Raw genomic sequence first — 23680 nt, 5'->3', positions numbered from 1 at the left:
GGTGCTTACAGATTTGGCGAAGACGCTGCGCGGCATGCGCCTCTGTGATGATCAAAACGCGTGCGAGCAGCACGCGAACAGATCACACTACGTAATAGTGCACGTGAGCAGCTCGCAAGCCTTTCGCAAACAGGCGCATTGGCCAGATTTGCAAGCACATTTTAGCTATGTATTAGATAGCGATCTACTGGGGATCTTCTTGCGTATGCCACACATTTATGGGGCGAGACTGGCGAGAAACGCGGTGAATCGCTTGCCGTGTCTATCGACATATCAAAGGCCGTTGATAGGTTTTGGCATGATAGCTTGTTAAACAAGCTTCCAGCTTACGGAATTCCTGTTGGGTTTTGCACATGGATAGGCGATTTTCTGAATGATAGGTCAATTCGTGTAGTAGTAGATGGTTATTCGTCTGCTCCTCATGGCATAAATGCCAATGTACCTCAGGGATCTGTCCTCTCCGCCACTCTATTCTTGCTGCATATCAACGACCTACCTTTGGGTACGCAGACGACAGCACAGTGGTAAAGAGTTATGTGCCAGACGCCCGAGACAACAGCGAAGAGATCCGGTGTAAACGAGAGGCGATGGTCACCCGGTTCAATCTGAGCCTGAAAGCGGCTTCCGACTGGGGAGATGTGAACAGAGTCAGGTTTAATGCGGCTAAAACACAGGCGTGTCTTTTCACATCAAAACGGAGTCCCCTACACCTTACTCCCAGTAAAAAAAAGTTGAGATATATACGGGCCGATAAGGGAACACCTTGAGCTACTTGGTCTGGACTTATCATCCAACCTCAACTTGGGCGATACATCGTGTGCTTGGCAAAAACTGCTGCCAGAAAACTAGGCATGCTTTACAAGGTCAGGCTGTACTTCACACCTGAACAGCTTTTAAATCTGTATAAAGCACAAGTTCGAAGATTCGATCGTGTATGGAGTACTGCTGCCACCTTTGGGACGGCTCTGCCCATTACCAGTTACCTGCCTTGGACTCGGTGGAGCGAAAAGCAGAGACTTATTAACAACAATTCTGTTATGGAGTCGAAGCTACAAAATCTCGACCATCGCAGAAAAGTAGCCTGCATGCGACATGCATCCGAAATGTATCCGATAGAAAACCGTCGGTTTTCTATCGAATACATTTCGGGGAGTGTGCGCAGGAACTTTTCAATATAGTTCCATCTTCACCGTTCCTCCTTTGGTCGACTAGAAGGTACGTTTCGGGGAGTGTGCGCAGGAACTTTTCAATTTAGTTCTATCCTCCTCGTTCCTTCTTTGGTCGACTAGAAGGTACATTTCGGGGAGCGTGCGCAGGAACTTTTCAATTTAGTTCCATCCTCACCGTTCCTCCTTTGGTCGACTAGAAGGTCCGGAGCCTCCATTCTTATGTCGTATATTATATATCGTATAGTATATTCCAACTTTTCGCACTAAGCGCTTTGCTTCCTCCTTTCTGATGCGTACGGCAAATGAATGCAATGCTCTACTCTCTGCATCTGTATTTGCCGAAAAGTACAGTTTGGGGCTATTCAAGGCTAGAGTGAATAGGCATTTTTTAGGCAAACGCGTCACATCGTCGCTTAACATCAGGTGAGAATATGGCTAAGCGTGTGTCAATTATATATTAAATAAAGCAGCTTTACTACGAGGTTGAACACATCAGTCAAGCATAACTTTAGTCCATTATCTATGGGTATGATATTTGAGAAAGAAATTTTATTAGCTGGCAACACAGTTCTTCTCCTTTCCGCTTTGATAGATCATGTGTCTGGTGTCTTTATTGGCGATGCCCATTATTTGCAGCTGTAAACTAGTATAGATTGACATGTTAGTTATCAGTGGCCATCACTAGCTGGATGACGCCGTGTAGGACAGCCCGACTCTGGACCTACGACCTGGTGAAAGTTGCAGGCAGCTGTTGTTTGCGAATGATCTAGGACCATCCGTGGTGAAGTTTAATAGAAAACCAAAATGAACTATATATATACTCTATTGTCCTCAAAAAGTTGCCTTTTGTATTAAGAATGATAATCGGCTAAATTTGAAAACCTCGTAAGTACAGTCCCAAATCTTTCTACATAAGTTTTGTTTATATTGCCCCTCCCTATCAACCTCTTGGTTATGCGGGAAGGGCACTATGACCTGTTTGAGCGAACCCGCTCAGAGACCATCTAAGTCAGGTCCTAACCCGGATCAGCCCGTTTGCACGGACTTCATCCAGTTCTTTGTAAGGCTAATGCCTTAAGTGAGCCGCCCCGGGAGCACGTACAGTAACCTCCCTATTTTCCAGATAGATACTGGATCTGCAGGCACGGTCAATTCACGTCGCGCAAAACATTTTACCTCGTAACAGTCAACAGCACATCCAGCGCACAAGGCATCAAGATCCGTCAATGTGTAGATTGATGTGCTGCCGTCTGTACATTTTTGGACGAAACCTCTTTTTTTATCTTCAAGAGCAATATCGGGCATTTAAAGCTTCAAAATGTCTAGACCCTTTTTATTTATAAAAATAATAATGGTATAATCAAAGATTGTCATATAAAATAATTCTGTTTTTGTGCCTACTCAAAAATGCATATTAATCAAGAGGTTTGCGAATTTAGTAGACTATATTATTCTTTCTCCAACTGATTTTAGTAAAACTCTAAAGGTTTCATAGACACAACATTAATCATAATTTATTAATATCTAATTAGCATCCTATTACATCAATAATAACAAAAAGAGATAAACATGTTTTTTGTTTACAAAACAAGGTAATAAATCTGATTTACTGACTTTATACCCAATCATTCTTAAAAGTAAAGGCTAAAATTATTTAATGGAATATTTTGAACTATTAAGTATTACAAATGTACGTGACAAAAATAACTCGTATAAATAATTGGAAGCATTATTTTTTACATCAGACCAGATGTTAATTATGTGTACTAGTCAGTAATAAGAAGCGGCGCCGTCTAATACCAAATTGGAAGCGTTCATATTGGGACAAATGTCGCTAGCTGCGAATAGAATCAGGTTTGCTATTTCCTCAGGCTCAATTATCACTTTATTTGGTACTATTTCAGCGATCTTTTCATAAGCTTCTTTCATATCAGCATCACTAACGTTAAAGTTGGCTAGGAAATTCGTTCTGGTTATACCTGGTCTTACGGCGTTCATTCTCACATCGACCGATGCTGTTTCTAAACCTCCTGAGTTTGTGAACCTTTGCAATGCGTCTCTGATCATAGCGAAGGGTAGAAAACCGGGTGTCACCTTCAATGGTGCAGCAAATACATTAACGATATTGCCTTTCGTGTTCTTCAAATGTGGGAGACATAGTTTAGTAAGCTTGTATGGTACTCTAAGGTTTATTGCAATTAGTTCGTCGAAAATTTCCATTGAGGTATCGAAGAGATCTGTCACCGGTCCTTTACCAGCGCAGTTGACTAAGACATCAATCTTTCCATAAGTTTCTATTGTTTTCCTTACGACTTCTTCGCAACCGTCTGGCGAAGTGAGATCTATTAAAAGGCATAAAGGGTTATGGTCTTTGAAGTTAGCGCATTTTTCAGCTACTTGTAACAAACGCTGTTCATTTTGGCCGACGATAGTGAGTAGGGCGCCATGAGAAGCGAATTGTTTTGCTGCTGCAGCTCCTATACCTGTAACGTAAGAAGGTATCAGACCACAATCCACCACAACTAGAGCCGAACTAAGCGACAGATTTAAACTTTTATGCCCGCCTTCCACAGCGAGCGGGGCGGGACCCGCACTTCGTTTAACTTGCAATGGTAAAGTTCTAAGAAGTGCTTCCATCATAAACAAGCGAGCCGAGCGGACTGAGTTAGTGGAAAGAGTTACAAAACAGGTCGCAGAATTGAGCGGGTGTCCAGAGTCCGTACGGACTTCGTTCGACTAGTAGATTTCCTAGAAGTACCTCCATTGCTAACGAGTGAGCGAAGCGGACTCGACGAGTTAAGGGTCGAAACACAAAACTGCAAATCGACGCGATGCGAATTCGTAACGCAGAGTACTGCGACGCGAATTGCTGCGATGCGATTTCGTGCGGCAAAGCTTCTCATTGCCACGGTTCGGGTAACCTCCTTCCTTTGACGATCATCGGCCGTAGTTAACGTTTTTCTTAAACTAGGTAAGCGACATGGATCGTAAAAAGAGTGTTACACTGCAGTTATTGATAAGAAAGTACAGGAAAAAAAGACAAAGAAGATTAACATCGCAGGAATGCGCGATGCGGAGCAATTCGCAAATTCTTACGATGCGCCGTCGCATCGCAGTTTTGTGTTTTGACCCTAAAATGGATCCGATGTGTCATTGTGTCGAGTGCTAGTTTTGAACGGACTCCACAATGGTAATGTCCTATTATACATTGTCATAGGGATTTGAGACTGCGCCGAGGCAGCGATTGTGAAATAATAGCGTTCGTTTGATCCCTTGCTGTATCGCTATTGCTATAGCTTTAGTTATGAAATTAATGTATACGATAATTAAGGATTCACGCTAGAAATCATACTCTTTAGAAACACGATTACCTGTAGTTTCCTATGAGGTTATCTCTAAAACACTAAATATACCCTTAGTACAGCGTAAATACTCCACGGAAGGTACAAAACTACATCTTTTCTATAACGTGTACTCCGTACAAATGTGTATTTGTTTTAATAATACGAAGGAAATACTTAAATTCGCACGCGGTCCACCTATACTAGCCACAGCCGCTACACTTCCCCCTTGTCCACCTTTCTGCTTCGGTTGTCAGACGTGGAGGTTGTGTCGCTAGGGCTTACACACGGCAATGGAAACGTATGCCACACGCACACACACACGAGCGCATAGAATATCTAAAATCAATTAGCGCCACAATCTCGGTGCCCTCTTAACTATGCTCAGAACAAAAGTAATTTGTGATATTTTTAGATAATGCTCTATGGAAGGCAAACAACTCGCTCATCTGACTCGTCTCATTTCCCGCCTAGCTCACTCTGCTTAGCCCACTTGTAATGGAAGTCAAATACCTCTTTTCTAGTGAAAGGACAAAACTATTTACTCTGCTCCGCTCAGCTATATCCCGCACATTACCTTTTCGCACTGGAAGGCCAGCTTTAGACTTTAATACAACGTAACAGAGACGTCAATGCTGAAATATTTATTCGCAGCGTCCCTATAAAGTCTAGACATAGAATAAGTTTTATTAAGCCGTTTGGATTTGACGCTCAAGGCAGTCTCCGATTGGGGCGATGCCAATCTAGTCAAATTTAACGCTACCAAAGCGCAGGCGTGTCTATTCTCCACAAAACGGAGTCCCTTTGAGCTTACTCTGACTTTTTGTGATATATCCATAGCCGAATGTCTCTAGCTACTTGGAATGGACCTGTCGTTCAATTTGAACTTCGTCAGATACATTGAATCCATGGCCAAAAATGCAGCAAGGAAGCTTGGCATCTTTTTCAGGGTGAGGTGCTACTTTACACCGGGACAGTTGTACTAAGCACAAGTCCGGTCGTGCACGGAGAGTGTGCGATTGAATTACACGATTTAATTCCGCCTTCCCCTTTCCATCATCGGGGGACTAGGCGTAGGCTTGGGTTGCACCCTATTTTGTGGATATTCTAAAGATTCGCACGAAGCTTTATGCTTCCACATTTATATGGCGAACGGCTATAGAGTGGAATTCTCTGCCTGCAGACTTGTTCCCTGAACGTTATAACGTAAGCTTTTTCAAGGCGAGAGTGAAGAGGCATTATTTAGGTGTGTATGCTCCATCGTCGACCTCATCGTCACTTTCCATCAGGTGAGATGGAGGTCAAATGCGCACTTATAATGTATAAAAAAAAAGTTTTTTTTCGCCGTAAGCCAAATCATTTCTAAGCTACCTACATTCGTTAATGTTTTGCAGGAATGTGTACCTGCACATTGAAAATTTCACAACCCTTGTCAAAACTTGTAAGTCCCCACCTGCATTGGACCAGCGTGGTGGTCTGTAGTCTAATCCGTTTCCTTATCCGTTTAACATCAGCTGTTAAATAGACAACATTCTTAGCTAACGCATTATAAAATTCCACGGCGTGCGGTTGACAAAGAACAAAGCCCAATTTTGACTCGCAAATTTTTTTGTCGCGACCGATTGAACCACGCGGTTGAACACCGCTGGCCCACATACACAATGTTACGATATTCGACGTCGCACAAAGGTAGTAGACGTGGGTATGAGGATGGCCATGGCTTAAATGGAGGTGGAGGTAGATGGACGAAAGCTGTTACTGAATGATGGGCAAGAGACGCAAAAATACCAAAAGGCAGACCACCCGCCCGATGGATAGTTGGGGAACCACTGGACACTATTCGCAAGGGACGGGAAGGAATGACGCAATAGAGATGTGGCTTATACTCAGCAGTGGGTGCAAACAGACTGAAATGATGAGTGATGATGGTGTCTGGTTGGAAATGAATATCCAAATTTATGTTATGAAATAATAACATTGAAACAAGTTGGAGAAAAAACAATGAGCTTTTTTAATAATTACGTGAAAACATATGGAAGACATTGTAAATATTTGTTTTTGAACGTAACTCGACTTACATTTTATTTGAAACATCGTTCACCCTTGCCATAATTTCTTCAAAAATTAACTTCAACTTGAAATAATCATGAACGAAAGTTACAATAATTGTGACACCGATAAATCTTCCTTAACTCGAACTTGACTTTCAACTTTAAAGTTGTCAGAAAATTCGAGATGAAATTAAATCAACGTTGAAGAAATCATATTAGTATAAATGAGATTTCAAATTAGATATCAAAATCTGAGTTATGCTACGTTCAAAACTAAATGTCAACAACGCTTTCAATAACTTTTAAGATTTTTTTTTTAAACTTGTATCTTTTTTGCACAATTTTTATCTCATTCTTCTGTCGTAGTGAATCTAAATATTACTTTTAATATAGACACAACTATACTTACAATAATATGTTTACATCAACTTTCCCTAGTTAAATAAATATAAATCCAGTATAATCAGAAACTATATGGAAACAAATAAAACCCTTTATCTGCGATAGATGGTCGCCAACTTTGTTTTAGCTGATCCAGGACTGTATGGAACTTGGGCATTGTTCTTTCTGAATATTTATATTACCGCATTATGGACTCTATGCACGAATAGGACGGCGGGTGAAAAACCATTGCCTAGTTACGAATTACTTGATGACCTAGAATATGATCTGCCTCTCTATAACAACATTGTAATGTCGTAATTCAAGGCCAAATGACAGGAAAATTGTACCAGGCAACTCGAGTACACAAGTGTTATGTAAGCAAGCTTCAGTATTATGAATTACCCACACAAGAGACTGATTATTTTTGAAATTAGACACAGATTCACCCAAGCTACAATGCAATCAACAAAGACTTATGTACCTGAACTTCCTCCGGTAATAATAACCACCTTTCCACTGAAATTCATTCTGTACAAACACGTAATAGTTCAATAATGTTATTTGTATTTGTTCACCCGTTTGCACAACTGATCGCGATGATGGCCGTTGTAATACTGGTCTCAAAGTCAAGGTGAATAGTGGTTTTTCTGGTATTTTATAGGTCGACCGGAAAACTTATAATTAGGAATCCGTTAGCGTGATTTTTATCCGGTTTTCGGTTGACATGTGCTCAAACATAAAATACAATATGAATGAATGAAATAGCAGTCTGTTTTATTAAGTGATGGCACGAACGAGTCGTGTGACTGGTGGTAAAAGACACGCCTACCCATAGCAGTTGCACTTACAGGTAGTGTGCCCGTCACCCTGAGACATAAATTGAAAACTCCCATGTACCTACCTGTAGTTTCAGCTGCACCTTTACCCTTCAAAACCGGGACGCAGTAATGCAGTAACTCTATTTCTTCTCTATTCACTCTATTGCTACTAGAGAGCTTTTCGGTGAAGGAAAAACGTCTTGTTGAAACCTGCTCTGAAAGGAGAGTACCAATATAGTGACAGTACATCCCTGGATGAAGTTTTTCACGAGGATCTCCAACCTTCTACTAAAAACAAAACTAAATACTGCATAGGCATATTTCAAAATGTCACTGTTGTTTTTTATTTCCATTTCGGTTAGCTTTGCCAACGTTGCATAATGGATGTAATTTAACCTTGAACTTTGTTTGCCTACCAGTTAACCATACCACTTATTTTCGATGACTGGACTCTAAAAACCATAAAATTTATAGCGTGTATTTGTCAGTGTACACGTGCGGTACGTAAACATGTGTTGCTGGGTGTTCCCATGTCTTCGTAATCGTTGTGAGGAAAAAAGTGGATGAAAAAACTGGAAATGGAAAAATACCAATAATTTTAATCAATAATGACTGGTAATTCTTGATTTTACCACGTTGACTCAGATTTTTTTTCTGTCGGAGCATGGGGTACGATACCCTAACTAGTAAATGCCTTCAGCTTAACCAATGTTCGATTGGTCGAAAACTACAATGCAGTTTTGTAACTCGTATACTAAACGTCATTTTCACAGACATTCGTAAAACGCCGCGATTGCATCGATTAACTGCCTCCGTTGCCGAACGGTTACCATGCTGGACTGCCACGCAGAGATCCCAGGTTCGATTCCCGGGCCGGGAGAAATATTTGTATGACCTACATTTATTTCTCTCGTGAGTTTGGGTGTAATTTGTGGTTGTCTATGTGTGTGTCCATGGTAACCGCGACACAGGGTTTCCCTAGGCTATGCTGAGTGAGTGCGTTATTTATTTTTATTTACAAACGTTTGCATCGCTGATTTAAAGTCGCGCGTGTGTAAAATTCGCCATTTGTAACCGCTCTACGTCCTATCGTGGAACACATTAGCACTTTCTATAGACAATATCCTTAGGTGTATCGTATATTTTTTGTACGACCGTTATTTAACAGGAAATACTAAACCATTTAATCTAGCTATCGAGTATATAACCAAAAATAGAGACGAAATGTCATTTAATTTGTTTGAGAACCATTCTGCCATATCATTACGATGACAACTGCGCTCCGATTGGCCAACCCGAATTCGAAACAATTTTTATTAAGTTTAATAAAAATTCATTTCATTTTCATTCAATTTAAAGAAAATTTGTAATTTACTTTGTGGTGCAATAAAGTGTTTAAATAAATAAATAAATAAATTATAGGTCCCATGTTTGAAGATTTTATAATATACCTACATGAAAAAGGATCAAATTAAAAAGCAACAAGGGTATTTTGCTTCACAACAGCGTATCGATACAGGTCCTGCAATATCTGATTTGCAAATCGTTCGATCATTAAAATATCCTAATCGCAAATCAACGAACTTGTGTTTTCTGAAAGTAAAAAGGACGGACTAGACATGGACTGTCTTTATTAGCCACATCATTTACAAGTGTAATCAGTTAAACACAAGAACACTAACCCACTGTCGATTAGTTCGCGACTGTCAGTTCGCGAGCCAGCCACTTGTACAAAGGAGGCCGACGTTAAAAAAGGTCACAACACTTGTTGCAATATAAACTCACTAAATCGATGGCTTTCTAGACTAGCGGCCTATTTGAAAAAAACACCTTGCTCATTGGTTTTAAACAGTACTAAAGCCGTGGATTTCATTTTCATGGTACCGAATAAAGGGCCGAACAAGTCATGCGCCTCGTAAGCAACACGCCTGTTCTTAACAGTTGCAGTTCTACTTTGAGTTTTAAATCACTGATATCTGTTGGGCACTGCCGCTGCGCCCGTCACTCATAATCATAATTGCATGCATCATCAGCCCATAAACTGTCATTGTAAACCATTAGAATTGGTAAAGGAACATATGTATCTCGGATTGAAAATTGACCATAAATTTAACTTGTTGAACATGTATGTAATAAGCTTAGAGCGGTACTTTCCAAGTTATGTGTACTCAAACAAAAACTACTATATAATACATTGAGAATGTTATATTTGGCACTGGCTGACTCTATAATTAATTATTGTATTTCGAGCTTTGGTCGTACGTACAAAACATTCCTACAAAATATTTATAGCCTTCAAATAAGATTGCTGAAGACCATTGTACCTCCTAGAATTAGATATAAATTGAAAGATAATTACTACCAATTATTTGAGTACTGTAACGTAATGAATGTCTTTGATAAAGTTAAATTAGCAGTCATAACCGAAAATTGTGGAAAAATAAAGTCGTTAAAAATTAAAATTAGACCGAATTCATTACGTACACTATCACGTCTACCTATGTATGGTATACCTAAATGTAACAATAATTATGGTAAAAGAGTTTGGATGTGTGAACTTCCTGTGGTATGAAATAGCTTACCAAAAAATCTTATAAATGAAATAACATATTAAAATCCTATACAAGTAAAAAAAAAAAAAAAATTAAAAAATTTTATATGAAAGATCAATATCAAAGGAGGCATACGCAAACTGGTCATTGATTTAATTGTTGTACCTTACATATTAGACTTAACGCAACTCACTAGAAAAGGATAAATAATCTTTAATTTTAAGATTCTACCTTGAATGTACTGTAACTTGTTAAACTGCCTCCGTGGCCGAATGGTTACCATGCCGGACTGCCACGCAGAGGTCCCAGGTTCGATTCCCGGGCCGAGAGAAATAGTTGTATGGCCTACAATTATTTCTCTCGTGAGTTTGGGTGCAATTTGTGGTTGTCTATATGTGTGTCCATGGCACCCGCGACACAGGGTTTCCCTAGTGCGGGGCTATGTTGAGTGTGTGCGTTATTTATTATTATTATTTGTTATTAATAGTTGTAATAAACAGTTTTAAATTTTATATTTTTTTAATACAGTTGCTCAAAACGTGGTATTTTTCGCACTACAAATCGTGCGGAAAGTTGGATTTCTCGCACTAGTGCTTTTTACTTTTCCAGTTTTTTCTTAATTTACTGTTGTTTTAAGTCTTAAACATAGAACTAAAGAGATTGTATATTTATTTCATATTTATGTGCTTTGTGACGTAAGTCATTCGTCATTACTATACTATATCTATGGAGAGACCGCATTTTTACACCTATGAAGTAAATGCTCCTTAGTAGCGATTATGTAGAAAATAAAGTAATATAAAATAGTAATTTTAATGTGGCTGAATACTGGCAACAGTTGCCATATTGAAAAAAGTCGGCCAAAAAAAGTGCTAATTTTTTTCATCGTTTACATTTCCGCCTTTTTCATTTACTTTTTTACGATTTGATTTTGTTATTGACAAAGGAATAAAATGAGGTTTTTTTTAAATACTGTTTTATTTTGCTTTCAATGTAGGTTTTTCGCAAATGTATTAAAAAACGTTGTTTGATACACATGCGGATTTGTCATTTTCACTTGTCTCGAGTCTTGAGCCTTGAGTCTCGAGCCTCGAGACTCGTGAATAATGACTAACTTTCCGCACTTGTATCAAAAATAACTATTTTTTACTCTGCCCCTTAATCTTATTTGTATAACTGTTATGGATAAGCGTGTCGCTTACCACCAAGCACACGAATTGTTTGTCCCATCTCTTGGTAGGTACTTTATAAAAAAAAAAAACATATGGAACTCATGTCTGATTTCACCAGCACCCTTACTCTTCGAAACCGAAACGTAATTATGCTCATATTAGTACTTGACGGCAGAAATAAGAAAAGCGGCAGTACTTCCCTGGACGAACTCTCTCACAAGGCGCTCTACAAATAGATTATTTTGTGCTGAACTTCAAATTACTTTCGACGCATCGAACTTAGGTTGATACGCAGTCGCGATCGAACTTGTATTCCATAAACCTTTCATCATCATCAACCACACCTATAAACCGTCAAAGCCTTAAATCACTTAGATCTGATGGGCATTGCCCCTGCGCCTGTCGAGGTCGAGAAATTTCACCAATTTCTTATATCTCCCGCTGCCACACACATATTCACAGCAAAAAGCCTTTTGTAGACTTTATATTTTTTTAATGATATCAAGGGACGTCATCAGGTCGAGCGGTTGGAGGTAAGCGATACGCCAACCCGCACGGTAGCAGTGCCACTTAGAGCTTAAATAAATTATGTAACCGTTATTATTGAATCAAAGATCGGACTAACGGACTCGAGCCAGTCCAACTGGGCTACGGGTATCAGCTGATCTTACGAATTTCTCTGTGCTTTAAAATTTTTGTTGAATTGATATTCAATTATTATCTGTGCTTGTTTAGGACCTTTGTATTTAGTTTTAAACGACTGTTTTGCCTACGAGAGCTTATGAAAATTTTTTCACTCGTTCAGATGCCTTTACTACCTGGAATCTAACATAGATGTCGCTGTATTAATTGCAATGTTTAATAATAATGATAAACTCATTTATTTAACGATTTTTTTTAAATTTATTATTCAATTTACAATTAAATACATATGTACATTTAGATTTTCCTTTCAAAAAACCTTTAATGGGCTTATGCGAAAGGAATTGAGTCACAATAACTAAATACTAAGACAAAAATATTATAATTTAAACTAAAAAAATAATATAATATAAGTAAATAAAGTTATGAATTCTGCCCTTTAAATCCATTGACGGGTGTCGTCAATTGTTTCACTTCAAATCTGCCAGTTTAATTTGAGCTTTGCTGTAATAGACGAAAATTGCTAAATTACATATTTAATATTTAATTACCGATGAATTGTGATTCCGTTTGTTTTGCTATTTTTCCCACACCACCGAATGGTACTGCCCTTGTAATTAGAGATATTATTACCTTTATTAAAATAAATACTGAACATTTTTGGAATATACGGAGACGTACACACAGGTCAGTTGTTGACGCTGTACTATTTCAGCTTTCTAATTTGTGATTTCAGCGCAACGAGAGTAGCTATTTAAAAGTGACATCAGTACCATTTGACTAATGAGTTTGACAGTGATGGATGACCCTTATTTCGTCTCTATTTCTGGTTGGTATACTCGATGGATCTAGCATGACAGTTTCTCCCGTTTCTCCTCCGGTGACTCCGTTTAAAGCTTTCGCGCAATCGTCTTCGCACTATCGTCATTCGCGCAATCACGTAGCGAACCCGAAAACGGAAATGCCTAGCCTGTACCAAAAATGAGATTGCAAAAAACTGCTAAGCGAGGTTTAATGTATAGAGATAAAATTATGACAACGTACTATTATTGCCTGTATCTGAATTGCCCGAATGAGAATTAAAGAAACCTGTCTAGTGGTTTTTCCCTCATTTATTTGTCTTAAAAACAGTGATTTATGAAAAAATGGTTTATGACCCAGCGATCGCGGGGAACTTATTCTGCCATGACATTGTTAAAGTATTGTAATTAAATATTTATTTTAGGATATCGGGATTTAAAGTAGATATTGTAGTTAAAATATTTTGTTTCAGAACATGGAAACTTAGAATAATCAACTCTATCTGTATCAATACATTACAAGCGCGAGAGCCTGCTGAGTACGCAGCCATTCGCGACAATATCCACGAAAAGATGAAAGTGTTTGATGAAATTTTTATGTTTATTGAATATCATCATGTTTTTTTCTACCGTGATATTCATGTTTTGTGTGGAAATACTCCACTAGTTTGTTCTTATTATTGATACAAAGGTAAACATGTAAACGAATAGGCAAATATAGGACTAAATGAGCCACGAGTGTACCCAACGCACAGCACTATACCGTTATCGTGGCTCCATTAAGAGCTATGCCACACGATACGTTGCGTCGGCTTTGAGACGCCTGACGCCTTTACCTTGCGACGACGCAGCGTCCGTGTGGCTTCGCTCGTAATCGTGTGTATACCTGCTTGCACAAGACGGCCGGTCTACATGAGCCCCGGCCAGCACGCACGACATGTGCGAACAATGTCGTAATTACTATCAGCAGAGTTAAAAGCTTTCATAGTTTCAAAATAGTTTTGTTTTCTAGAGCTGTAGTGTAGTATTGTTAAAGAACCTTTAGTTTATAATAAAAGTATTATATACCCCTTAAACAATAATGATTGACGAGACCACTTTTGATTGCACGCAAAAATAATTCGATACAAACGCGATGCAGTAACGATGCAATCGTTAATCGTCTACCTTTATAAACGCAATTTTACGCAGCGATGCAAGCGCGCGATAGCATCTCTACACTTGGGATTTATAGACGGGTGCACCGATGCTATCGCGCGTTTGTATCGCCTATGAATCGCTGTGTGTAACCTGTTCTTAGGTGGTAATGCGTTTACTGATACTCCACTGCACAGACTGTGTATATATCAAGCAGGCCTCGATACAATGGTTTGTTTGTAAAAACAAATATAGGTCATTTTAGATCCTGTACAGCTGACAAACAAACATGGAAAGTTTGTCATTTATGGACCATGTGACTTCTTACCGGCCAAGGCCTGCAAAATATGTATGAAAATCCATTACTGTCCACTTCTCAAAACTTTTCAATTTAGTAAACAGGCAAAAGAAAAACTCATACAGCCAACTGCCCAGTGTTCATAGTAGCGATAATTAAAAATACCTACCTGTACCGCTTACTTAAATAAAAAGAAAATTGTAACATTTAAACTAGTGTCTTGGTATTCCTTTGTTTTCTCGTCTTTTTTGTATTTTGGTCGCGAAAATGAGTGCTAGTGAGAAGAGCGATATAACGAAAAATAGTAATAGATTCTCATTCAAATACGTCATCAGAAGTTCAACAAATTACTATTGATGTGCCCGGAAAAAAACATTTTCTTTTAACAATTGTCCTAACACACGACAATGTTACTTTTAATATGAATTAATTTTTTTTTACATTTTCTATTATACGTCTTTCTTTAGTCTTTTATGTTTGAGAAAAATTCTATACATGCCTCGGCGAGAACGGAGATTGCTTAACTCGCATTAATACATGGCCTCGCTGGCACTAGTCCTTGTAACTCATACTCGTCCAGCAATCCCTTACTTCCCGGTCTCTGCAATAATTTATAACTCCATAAAAATATTACAATATTGTTAAATTTTTTGAATTTTTTTGGTTTCAGAGGGAGCTTTTAACCACTCTATGTACTTAAAGTTAAAGTAAATATAGTCTGCGTATTCTGATCTCTATTTATTACTCAAAAGCGATCAATGGAAAACTTATCGCATGAATACAGCACCGGTGTTTCTGCAGCCGGTCGGACTTCGCGTTGAAACATTCTGATTTATTGCTGGCTATGATTAATTGTATAAGCTTTTTTTTCCACCGTTTTGGTTCGAAAAATCATTGAACTATTTTGGTTCTCTATAAACTTATTCAATAGCGTTTATGTGTGAATTTTTTGTTACAGGTAAGCCTCCAATGTTATCTCTGGATGAAACGTAAGCCTACAACAGTGTTAACGTCCACATTTGTTAAGATAACCACAAAAAACCTAAACAAACATGGCCGACCGACAACGAATATTTGTAAAGAAACAATAATGACATAACCTTCAATGTTTATCGTAAAGAGTTTTACTTGTCATCGTTATCAAATTGTTGTACGTTCCACCGCTGAGTGCGGGTCTCCCTCCGTTTCACGTCATTTGAAAAAATGTATATCGTATAGTATACGTGACCTATTTAGTTCAGTTGATATAAAAGTATACGTGACCTATTTAGTTCAGTTGATATAAAAAAAAAACATTGGTATGTATTTGTTAAGTACCTATTGAATACAGCTGTTTTTTTTTTAAATTTTCGCGATAGAACAAAAACACAAACTTACCTTGTTTGTGTTTTTGTTCTATCGTGAAAATTTTTGTTGAATCGCGTTTTCACACCGTATAGTAATCAGTGTATGTCCTCAATTTTAGTATATATTTTTTTCAAAGAGATTTATTAAACGCTTTCACTGTTATGCGAAATCAATCAAAGCCATTTTATTTAAGCCATTTTAGGTTGTATAGACTCTTAAACATTATTTTCTCGCTTTTGAGGTTTGTCAGAAGCGCTCTTTCAACTAACTATATTTTTGGTGGTGGTTTGTGACTGTAGTTGCGCTTGTGTTATTTATTTCATTAATTTTATGCGGGGGGAAGGTGGGATAACACAAGCGCAGCTATTTTGCACGATTTAACCTTCACCGGGTTCGCGGAGGAGCGAATTTATTTACTTCCACTTTTATTAACATGGACTTGTGCAAAGTAACGCCTGAATCTATTAATTATTTAAAATTCATTTTATTATAATTATAAACTTCGAGTTACCGCCGCAGAATTTCATGATTAAGGACCACAAATTGGTTCAAAACATGTCGAGAAAAATTCAACTTAAACACGTGACTTATCCGTTATTTTAGTTAATATATCGGTTTATAAGTTAATATATAATATATAAGCATTGATGAGTGTTGATGAGGCGAAGAATGTGTGTCAGGACCGTAGCAAATGGAAGACTGTTGTCTCTGCCTACCCCGATGGGAAAAAGGCGTGAAGTATATGTATGTATGTATGTAAAAGCACATTATTACTATATAATATACCTACACAAATACAAAATATTTAAGCAGTTTTAGCTAAATTAAAACTCTTAATTACAGTCGTGGAAAAAATAACGCTTCTACAGTCGTGGGTCCAATGGACACACGCCTTTTTTAATGGTTAATGGTTAATAAAATAGAGAGTATGATATATATATAATTTTTATTTATTTAAAGTATTATTTGAAGTTTAACAAATGCCGCGTTGTATAAAATTAACGGTAGGAACATATATATGTTCCAATATATATATATATCAATATCTATTTAATCTAAAACCAGGTCAACTAAAAACAATCAATAAAAAATTAAACAAATGTCAAAATCCACAAACAAAGCTTTTTTCTTACATTTGAAAATATATTATTTCCACAAAAATAAAATAAAGTTAAAAAAAAAAAAAGTGTGTCTAAAATAAAAAAAAACTGATGCTAGTGCAATTTAACCTAATTAAAAACGTAAATAGCACACAGTTTTTACATATGTCATGTAAATAGGCAGATCATGTAAGGTTCCCATAAAGATCAGGTCAACTTTATTTTCTTTAGATTTTGACAAAATCCTCGTCATTATCTGAAAGCTGTAGAATTTTCGCCAATTTCTTCCTCATCGCTGTCTAAATCAGAGTTCAACCATTGCTCTAATATGTCTTCTTGAATTACTAATATACTTTTTCGATTCATCATGACTAGAAACTGAAATAGAAAACAAAAATGGATAACATATGTCACACAGAAAACTTACGTATCTATAGTCGTGGGTCCATTGGCCCACATGTAAACCATTATTCACGTTTGGAGCAGCGAGCAAAACACGTCCATCTCACAGTGTGCGCTTTGGCGTGACATCGGAAGGGACTGAGGAGTAGGAAGAGCTGCGTCGCGTACAGCGGTTCCTACGCGAGTTTAAAGAACGACCTTAGGCCCACGAGTATAGATAAGAGTTAAAAGAACCTTCTTATTTGAGTATTATTCAAAAAAAAAATGAGACCAGAAGCTCTATCACAATGGATGTGTTACTCTTACGCATTTTTATTTAAACTTTCTTTTCACAATTGTCGAATGCTTTACGAACACTCATCATGCATCATTTCAGCCCGTTTGCACCCACTACTGAGTATAGGCCTCCTCTCTATTGCGCCATTCTTTCCGGTCCCTTGCGAGTCGTGTCCAGTGGTATCGGGCGGGTTGTCTTGCCTTCTTCCTTTTGGTCCATCTTCCATCGTCCCTTTTAACCAAATGCCCCGCCCACCTCCACTTAAGCCTAGCCATCCGTGAGTACGACTCACGTCTACTACCTTTGTGCGACGCCGAACGCATTGCTATGCTACATTGGGTACGTGGTCCAGCAGAGAAATTCCGAGTATAGCGCGCTCCACTAGGAATACTAAATGATTATAATATTTACTTAAGTAAATCTGACTATAGTGAGATCTACAAAACAGTACCTTCAAAGTCCATAATATATTTTTTTTAACAATTGTCTACCACAAGCTAATCTCGCCAAACCGGAATAAGTAATCTGTTGAATAATATTCAGCGGGTATACTGGGGATAGTGTGCGTACGAGACAGATGCATACGGAATAGGGTGCATATGGAATGGTGCATGTACAACATCGACGCCATGGATAGATTGAATATAATCTCAGTACAGAATTCTATAAAAACCGACCTCAAAAAAGGAAATTACATTTATTTGCCAAGTTTTGTTGAAATCGGTTACCGGAAAGTACGCAAAACCGGATTCTTCCCGTAATTTACCTTTGGCGGTGGAATATTTTCTTCAAATTTAAATGGGATCAATGCTGAGGTACCCTCTTTCCAACAAAGAAAAAAGAATCATCAAAATATGTTCACAAATCGACCGGAGTTATCGCGTAAGATACATAAAAAAGTACGGTCGAATTGAGAACCTCCTCCTTTTTTTGAAGTCCTTTAATAGTGGAATCTTTTATTTAATATTATTCATTGTTACCGTACTACAATTTAATATTTTATTATATAAATATGTTTTATTAAAACATATTGCCTGTGATTTCGCAGGCCGCACCACATCGGGCCGAGCCCCGTCGAGCCCCTATTATTGAGTTCATGGCGGCAGGGGCACGAGCGGTACTTTTGTCCCAGCGCGTTGGTGGCTTAGCCCATAAAATCACAGGCCGTGAGAAGCTACTTTAATAAGACGTTCCAAATATAGCGGGCGCAGTCGCAACATAACACGTAACAAAAAAAAAATTTATTGTCAAAATACTGACTTTACTGCTTGGCGGCAGAATAGATAAGGTGGCAGTACCTCCCTGGACGATCTTTCACAAGGAGTCTGCTGCTACTAAATGTGTTAGTATTACGTTTTTATGTTTTTTTTGTTGTTGTTTGTTTTTAGTTTATTTTTTTAATTTTGATTTCTGTGTTTCTCTTTTAATCCATTTACTGTAATAAATTATTGTGTGTGTGATGCAAGACAATAAACGCTTTATATCTGTTAGTGGTGTTCATATAAAAAAATATCGATATTTTTTCCGATGCGATATATCGAAATGTTTTATCGATATTTTCTATCGAAATGATGTATCGGTATAAAACATTGATATTTTCCATATATCGTAAACAATTCAAAAAGATAAAAAAAAGCACCAGTTTTGACACAACAATCAAATGTATTTCTTATTCTTATATTCTCATTGGCTAGTCGCACACATACAATTTATTATTGACAATCCTAGTTTATGTATGTTCCCAACACAACAATATCGCCCAATATCGCCTTGTGTACACAAGCAATATTATTGTGTGTATGTGCGTGCGGCTAGCCAATGAGAATATAACCACTACGTTACACTGTCGGATGACCAGCGAATCAGCGCGTTTCGTTTCTGCAAGTACAATTTTGAATTGTGTACTTTTCACATTGTACGATTTATCGTGTATCGGATTAATTCGATATATCGATGGCATATATCGATATTTTTTCGAATATCGATATATATCGAGCACTCTTGCTATCTATCTATCTATCATTTCCAATATAGCTTCCATCACGAGTCGACCACGTAACATTTTAAGTGATGCTTAGTCTAGCTTACCTTACTGACCCATTTAATCATAAGGTTTGATTATGATGAACCAGGAGTCATTGAATTTTGACCCCTATTTCGTTAAAATAGTATTTAAAGTTGCACTATCGAAATGTTACGAAGTGAATACACATTGCGTATACCTCACGAACTTACTCAAGTTTGTAATCCAATTAAGTGCTCTACCTTAGCCCCTTGAGGGCTCCAAGAAAGGATTCCCGAGTTGTATTTAACTTACTCAATTACGTTCAGTTAAATTTAACAAGATATTCGTAAATTTAGTTACGCTATCGATAAACAAATGTTTTTGTTTGATTTTGCATAGTTTTGAAGTTCTTTCGTTGTAAACTTATGTATTTGTTATTCATACAATTTTGGGCCTAGAAGTAAAAAAGTCGAGGTGGTGTTAATTACAGACCACTGAGTCTGTTGCTTTTTTTTATAAGACGTGCGCCTGATGGTAAGTGACACGCCATATCCATAACAGTTGCAGTGCCACTCAGAGCTTTAAATCGCAAAGGGGCACTACCACTGCGCCCGTTACCCTGAGACATAAGTTGACAAGTTGCATGTGCCTGTCATTTCACTACCACCCTTACCGTTCAAGACCGGAACGCAGTAATGATAACGTTACTGCTTGGCGGCAGAAATAGGTAAGGTGGCAGTATTTCCCTGGACGATCTCTTTAACAAGAAACTCTGCTGCTATTACTAGGATACGGATTAATTTCAAGAAGAATTTTCTGACGATATTCAATAAGTTAAAGGATAAAAGTGCCGAATGGCTTGTCTATTTATTTCAATTATCAATGAAATAGTTTGCTTTTTTAATTATCGTTCCACATAACTACAATTCACTGATTTGAATAGAATAGAATAGAAACCGTTTATTACAAAACGCCACAACACAAGAAATACTCATTAAGATATAAAAAAGATAAAGCTAAATTAAATCAAAAGTAAAATGGAATTACAAAAAAAAATAATTATAAATAAAATCTTAGTAATAGGTAATTACTTAAATTACCATAAAGATGTATATGGGTGCGGCTGCGCATGTAAAAGGATCTATTCAGCTAATACATTTGTCTAGGGCCTGAAATAACAAACCAACACTAGACATAGCCTATTTTCTAGCTTCATCATGAGCTAAGAAGTCGACCTCGTTTTAAATTTTTCCACAAAGAGTTGTTCCTAAATCCCTCCCCACTCCCTCGTACCTCCCTGTTTGCAATCAAAAGAGATCCGAGAGTACTTGGCACTCTTTTGAGCTAAGGTGAAACACGTATTTAACGAGGAAATTTTACTCATTCAAAGTTAAAAATGCCGTGAACGATTACCTGTTAATCGCTTTAGTTATAATTTATTTTTTGGGTTCTGTACGTAGACTAGAATAATAGAACTGGTTGTAGTGAACTGCAGTGTTATTTTGGAGAAATGTGCAGTATCTCTTAGTAGCAGTAGAGCTAAAACTTTTTACGGAAGTTTATTATACAGCTTCTGCGTACGTGGATGACAGAAATCCGTGGCAGTGACCCGATCAGCTCTTGCATGCGGTCTCGAAAATATTGCAATGATAATATATTCGAATGCATATTTACAAATAGTAACCCCTAGAGTTTCTTGCTCATTCTTTTCAGGGGAATCTGCCTTAGGAATGAGAGTAGAGTTTAATCAGTATGATGATTTCGAATGTAATTTGCTTAATGCTTATGAAATAAGGATTAAATGACTGAATATTGTTAATAATTTTGTGAGGTTTTTGACTCCACATATGAAGTGATATCACTGATTGAATTCATCGGAATAACCGTATATAAAATCTCATAATTACTAGCAGTAAACATGTATAATAAAAACATTATACAAATTATCAACTCACACAATGAATTAAAGCCCCATTGTCACAACAATAGGAACGTTTCATGACATCATCAAGCCACTAAAGACGTCACATGTATCTTCTATTATGCGTACAACCCCTGCTGTTTCCGGTATATAAATTTACTATGTTATCTCTACAGTGTAGTTATTCAAATGGGGTTAATTCTACACCTATCGCAAACAGTAAAAGGTTTACTGCGTACCGGTTTTAGGGTAAAGGTGCTGGTAATATTACAGGCATAGGGAGCTCGTCAATTTTACGTTTCAAGGAGACGGTTGCTATGACAGTACCCATCAGATCTAAGGTATGAATGGTATTGCAATAATTATGGACAATAAACTTACCTAGTGAGCGGTCACAAACTGTTAGAGTAAATAAATATAGATAGTTTGCTACGATTGATGCTTGATAATGAAAAGAAACTGTCTAAATATAATAACAGCCTTTTGTCAGACGTTGTAAAGTAATAACAAGAAGATGATGTTTGTTTGTTTGTGATTCTGCTTAAAACCTCCTCTTTTTGAAGTCTGTTAAAAAGGAACATTATATTTCAAATCAATTGTATATTTCTACCGAAATACTACAAATTGATGACAAAGAATCTAAAAATGTACAGATTGGCGAGATTATGTTATGCTATGTAAATAACCACGGTGACAGCGACTAGACCAAAGTTTCAGGGGTATAGTTACTCTTTTCTACATACTTAGCGCATTTACGCACAGCATCCGATTGGTATTCCTTCCGAATCGAGACTATACAAATCTATAAAACTCGGACCCACTTCGTATGTCGCTTGTGCACCTGGAGATAAAATGATCCCGGACCGTCAATTCTCGGATTCGGAAATGATACGAATCATACTTACAACAATTTGACAAAAACCAATATGTCAAACAATAATTGTTTTTCTTTACTAACACGTTACGACGATGAAGCACGGATTTTCTTTTTAAACACTACTTAAGCTTAATTATTCGTACTGCTACTCTTGATCTTTTTGGTGATAGTCACAAAGTAGGAAGACGGCACAAAAAGAAACAAACGAGCCGGATTACATTCGAGTGCCGGATACGAGACGGGCGCACTCCGGACTATTTGTTTTGTTGCCCCAATCTCAGGGGACATTCTGCTATGAGATACTTAATCCGGTTACAAATGTAACTTAATCTTGTTTACGTTTAAATATTAATAATCATGTGGGAAACGTCATAATGTCACCTCATGTTTTTGCACACTAACGTAAATTACAGTAACTCAGGACACACATTAATGCAGTTCTGACTTGAGCTGATCAGAAGAAATCTTAATGTGTTTCACTTTCGCTGAGACCATCGACGCAAAATACACTCCGTCCTCCTCTTTACCGTGCTTCTTTACGAAAGTTGGCAGCTTCAAAGATAAGGATAGCTATGATTGTTGTTTTTGAAGCTGCTACAAGAAAAAGGAAACATGTGCTAAGATTGCCTACTTTGACCTTACCTATTTCTGCCGCCAAGCAGTAATGTTAGCATTGTTGCGTTCCGGTTTGAATGGAAAGGATGCTAGTGAAATTATAGGCACATGGGACTTGTCAACTTATGTCTCAAGGTGACGGGCGCAGTGGCAGTGCCCCTGAGATTTAAATGCGATTTAAAGCCCTGAATGGCACTGCGAAAGTTATGGACAGGCGTGTAGCTTACCATCAGGCGCATACGACTCGTTCGTTCTGTCACTTGATATTATGAAAAAAAGTTTCTTAGATTCTTCAAGCAAGAGGTTTTCTTTCTGCCAGCAGTAGTCAAAGCCTAGCGCCTTGGATTTTCCCCTACATTATTAGTAGAAGGATTCGGTATCTATTGCCTTTAGTTACGTGTCCAAAATACTGCAACTTCTTTTCCTTTACAGTTTTATTTCCAGTTTTCTTCCCTAGAACAGAGAACCTTAAAATTGGTATTTGAAACCAAGATACGCCAAACATTATTACATAGCCACATCCTAAAGACTTCTAGTTTTGAGTTTTAGTACCTTCGTGGTCAAGTGGCTTGCGTTTTTGTGATGTCATAATCTCCGAAGTCCCTGGTGCGATCCCCGGCTGACAAACTAACTTTTCTATATTGTCTCGGGTCTGGGTTTTTGTGGTACGGTCGTTGTTTCCGATTTCCATAACACAAGTGCTTTAGTTATTAACTTTGGGATCAGAACACCATTTTAGATGCTGTCTAATATTTATTTATTGTTTTATTTG

At 37.7% G+C, this 23680-nt stretch overlaps 1 protein-coding gene across 1 annotated transcript; it reads right to left on the bottom strand.

Annotated features, from left to right (window-relative positions):
* Positions 1-2833: 2833 nt before the first annotated feature.
* Positions 2834-7552, bottom strand: LOC113228791 (uncharacterized oxidoreductase TM_0325-like). Its single transcript, XM_026462176.1, has 2 exons — positions 7427-7552; positions 2834-3652 (listed from the first exon to the last, which is right to left on the bottom strand). Exons 1-2 carry the CDS (start codon positions 7470-7472, stop codon positions 2940-2942), a joined length of 759 nt encoding a protein of 252 aa, XP_026317961.1. The 5' UTR covers positions 7473-7552; the 3' UTR covers positions 2834-2939.
* Between the last annotated feature and the right edge of the window lie 16128 nt (positions 7553-23680).

This window comes from Hyposmocoma kahamanoa, unplaced genomic scaffold (genome assembly GCF_003589595.1).
Source record: "Hyposmocoma kahamanoa isolate Upper Pololo Valley unplaced genomic scaffold, ASM358959v1 240, whole genome shotgun sequence".
NCBI classification, from domain to species: domain Eukaryota; kingdom Metazoa; phylum Arthropoda; class Insecta; order Lepidoptera; family Cosmopterigidae; genus Hyposmocoma; species Hyposmocoma kahamanoa.
This window is presented reverse-complemented; position numbering and strand designations above follow the sequence as displayed.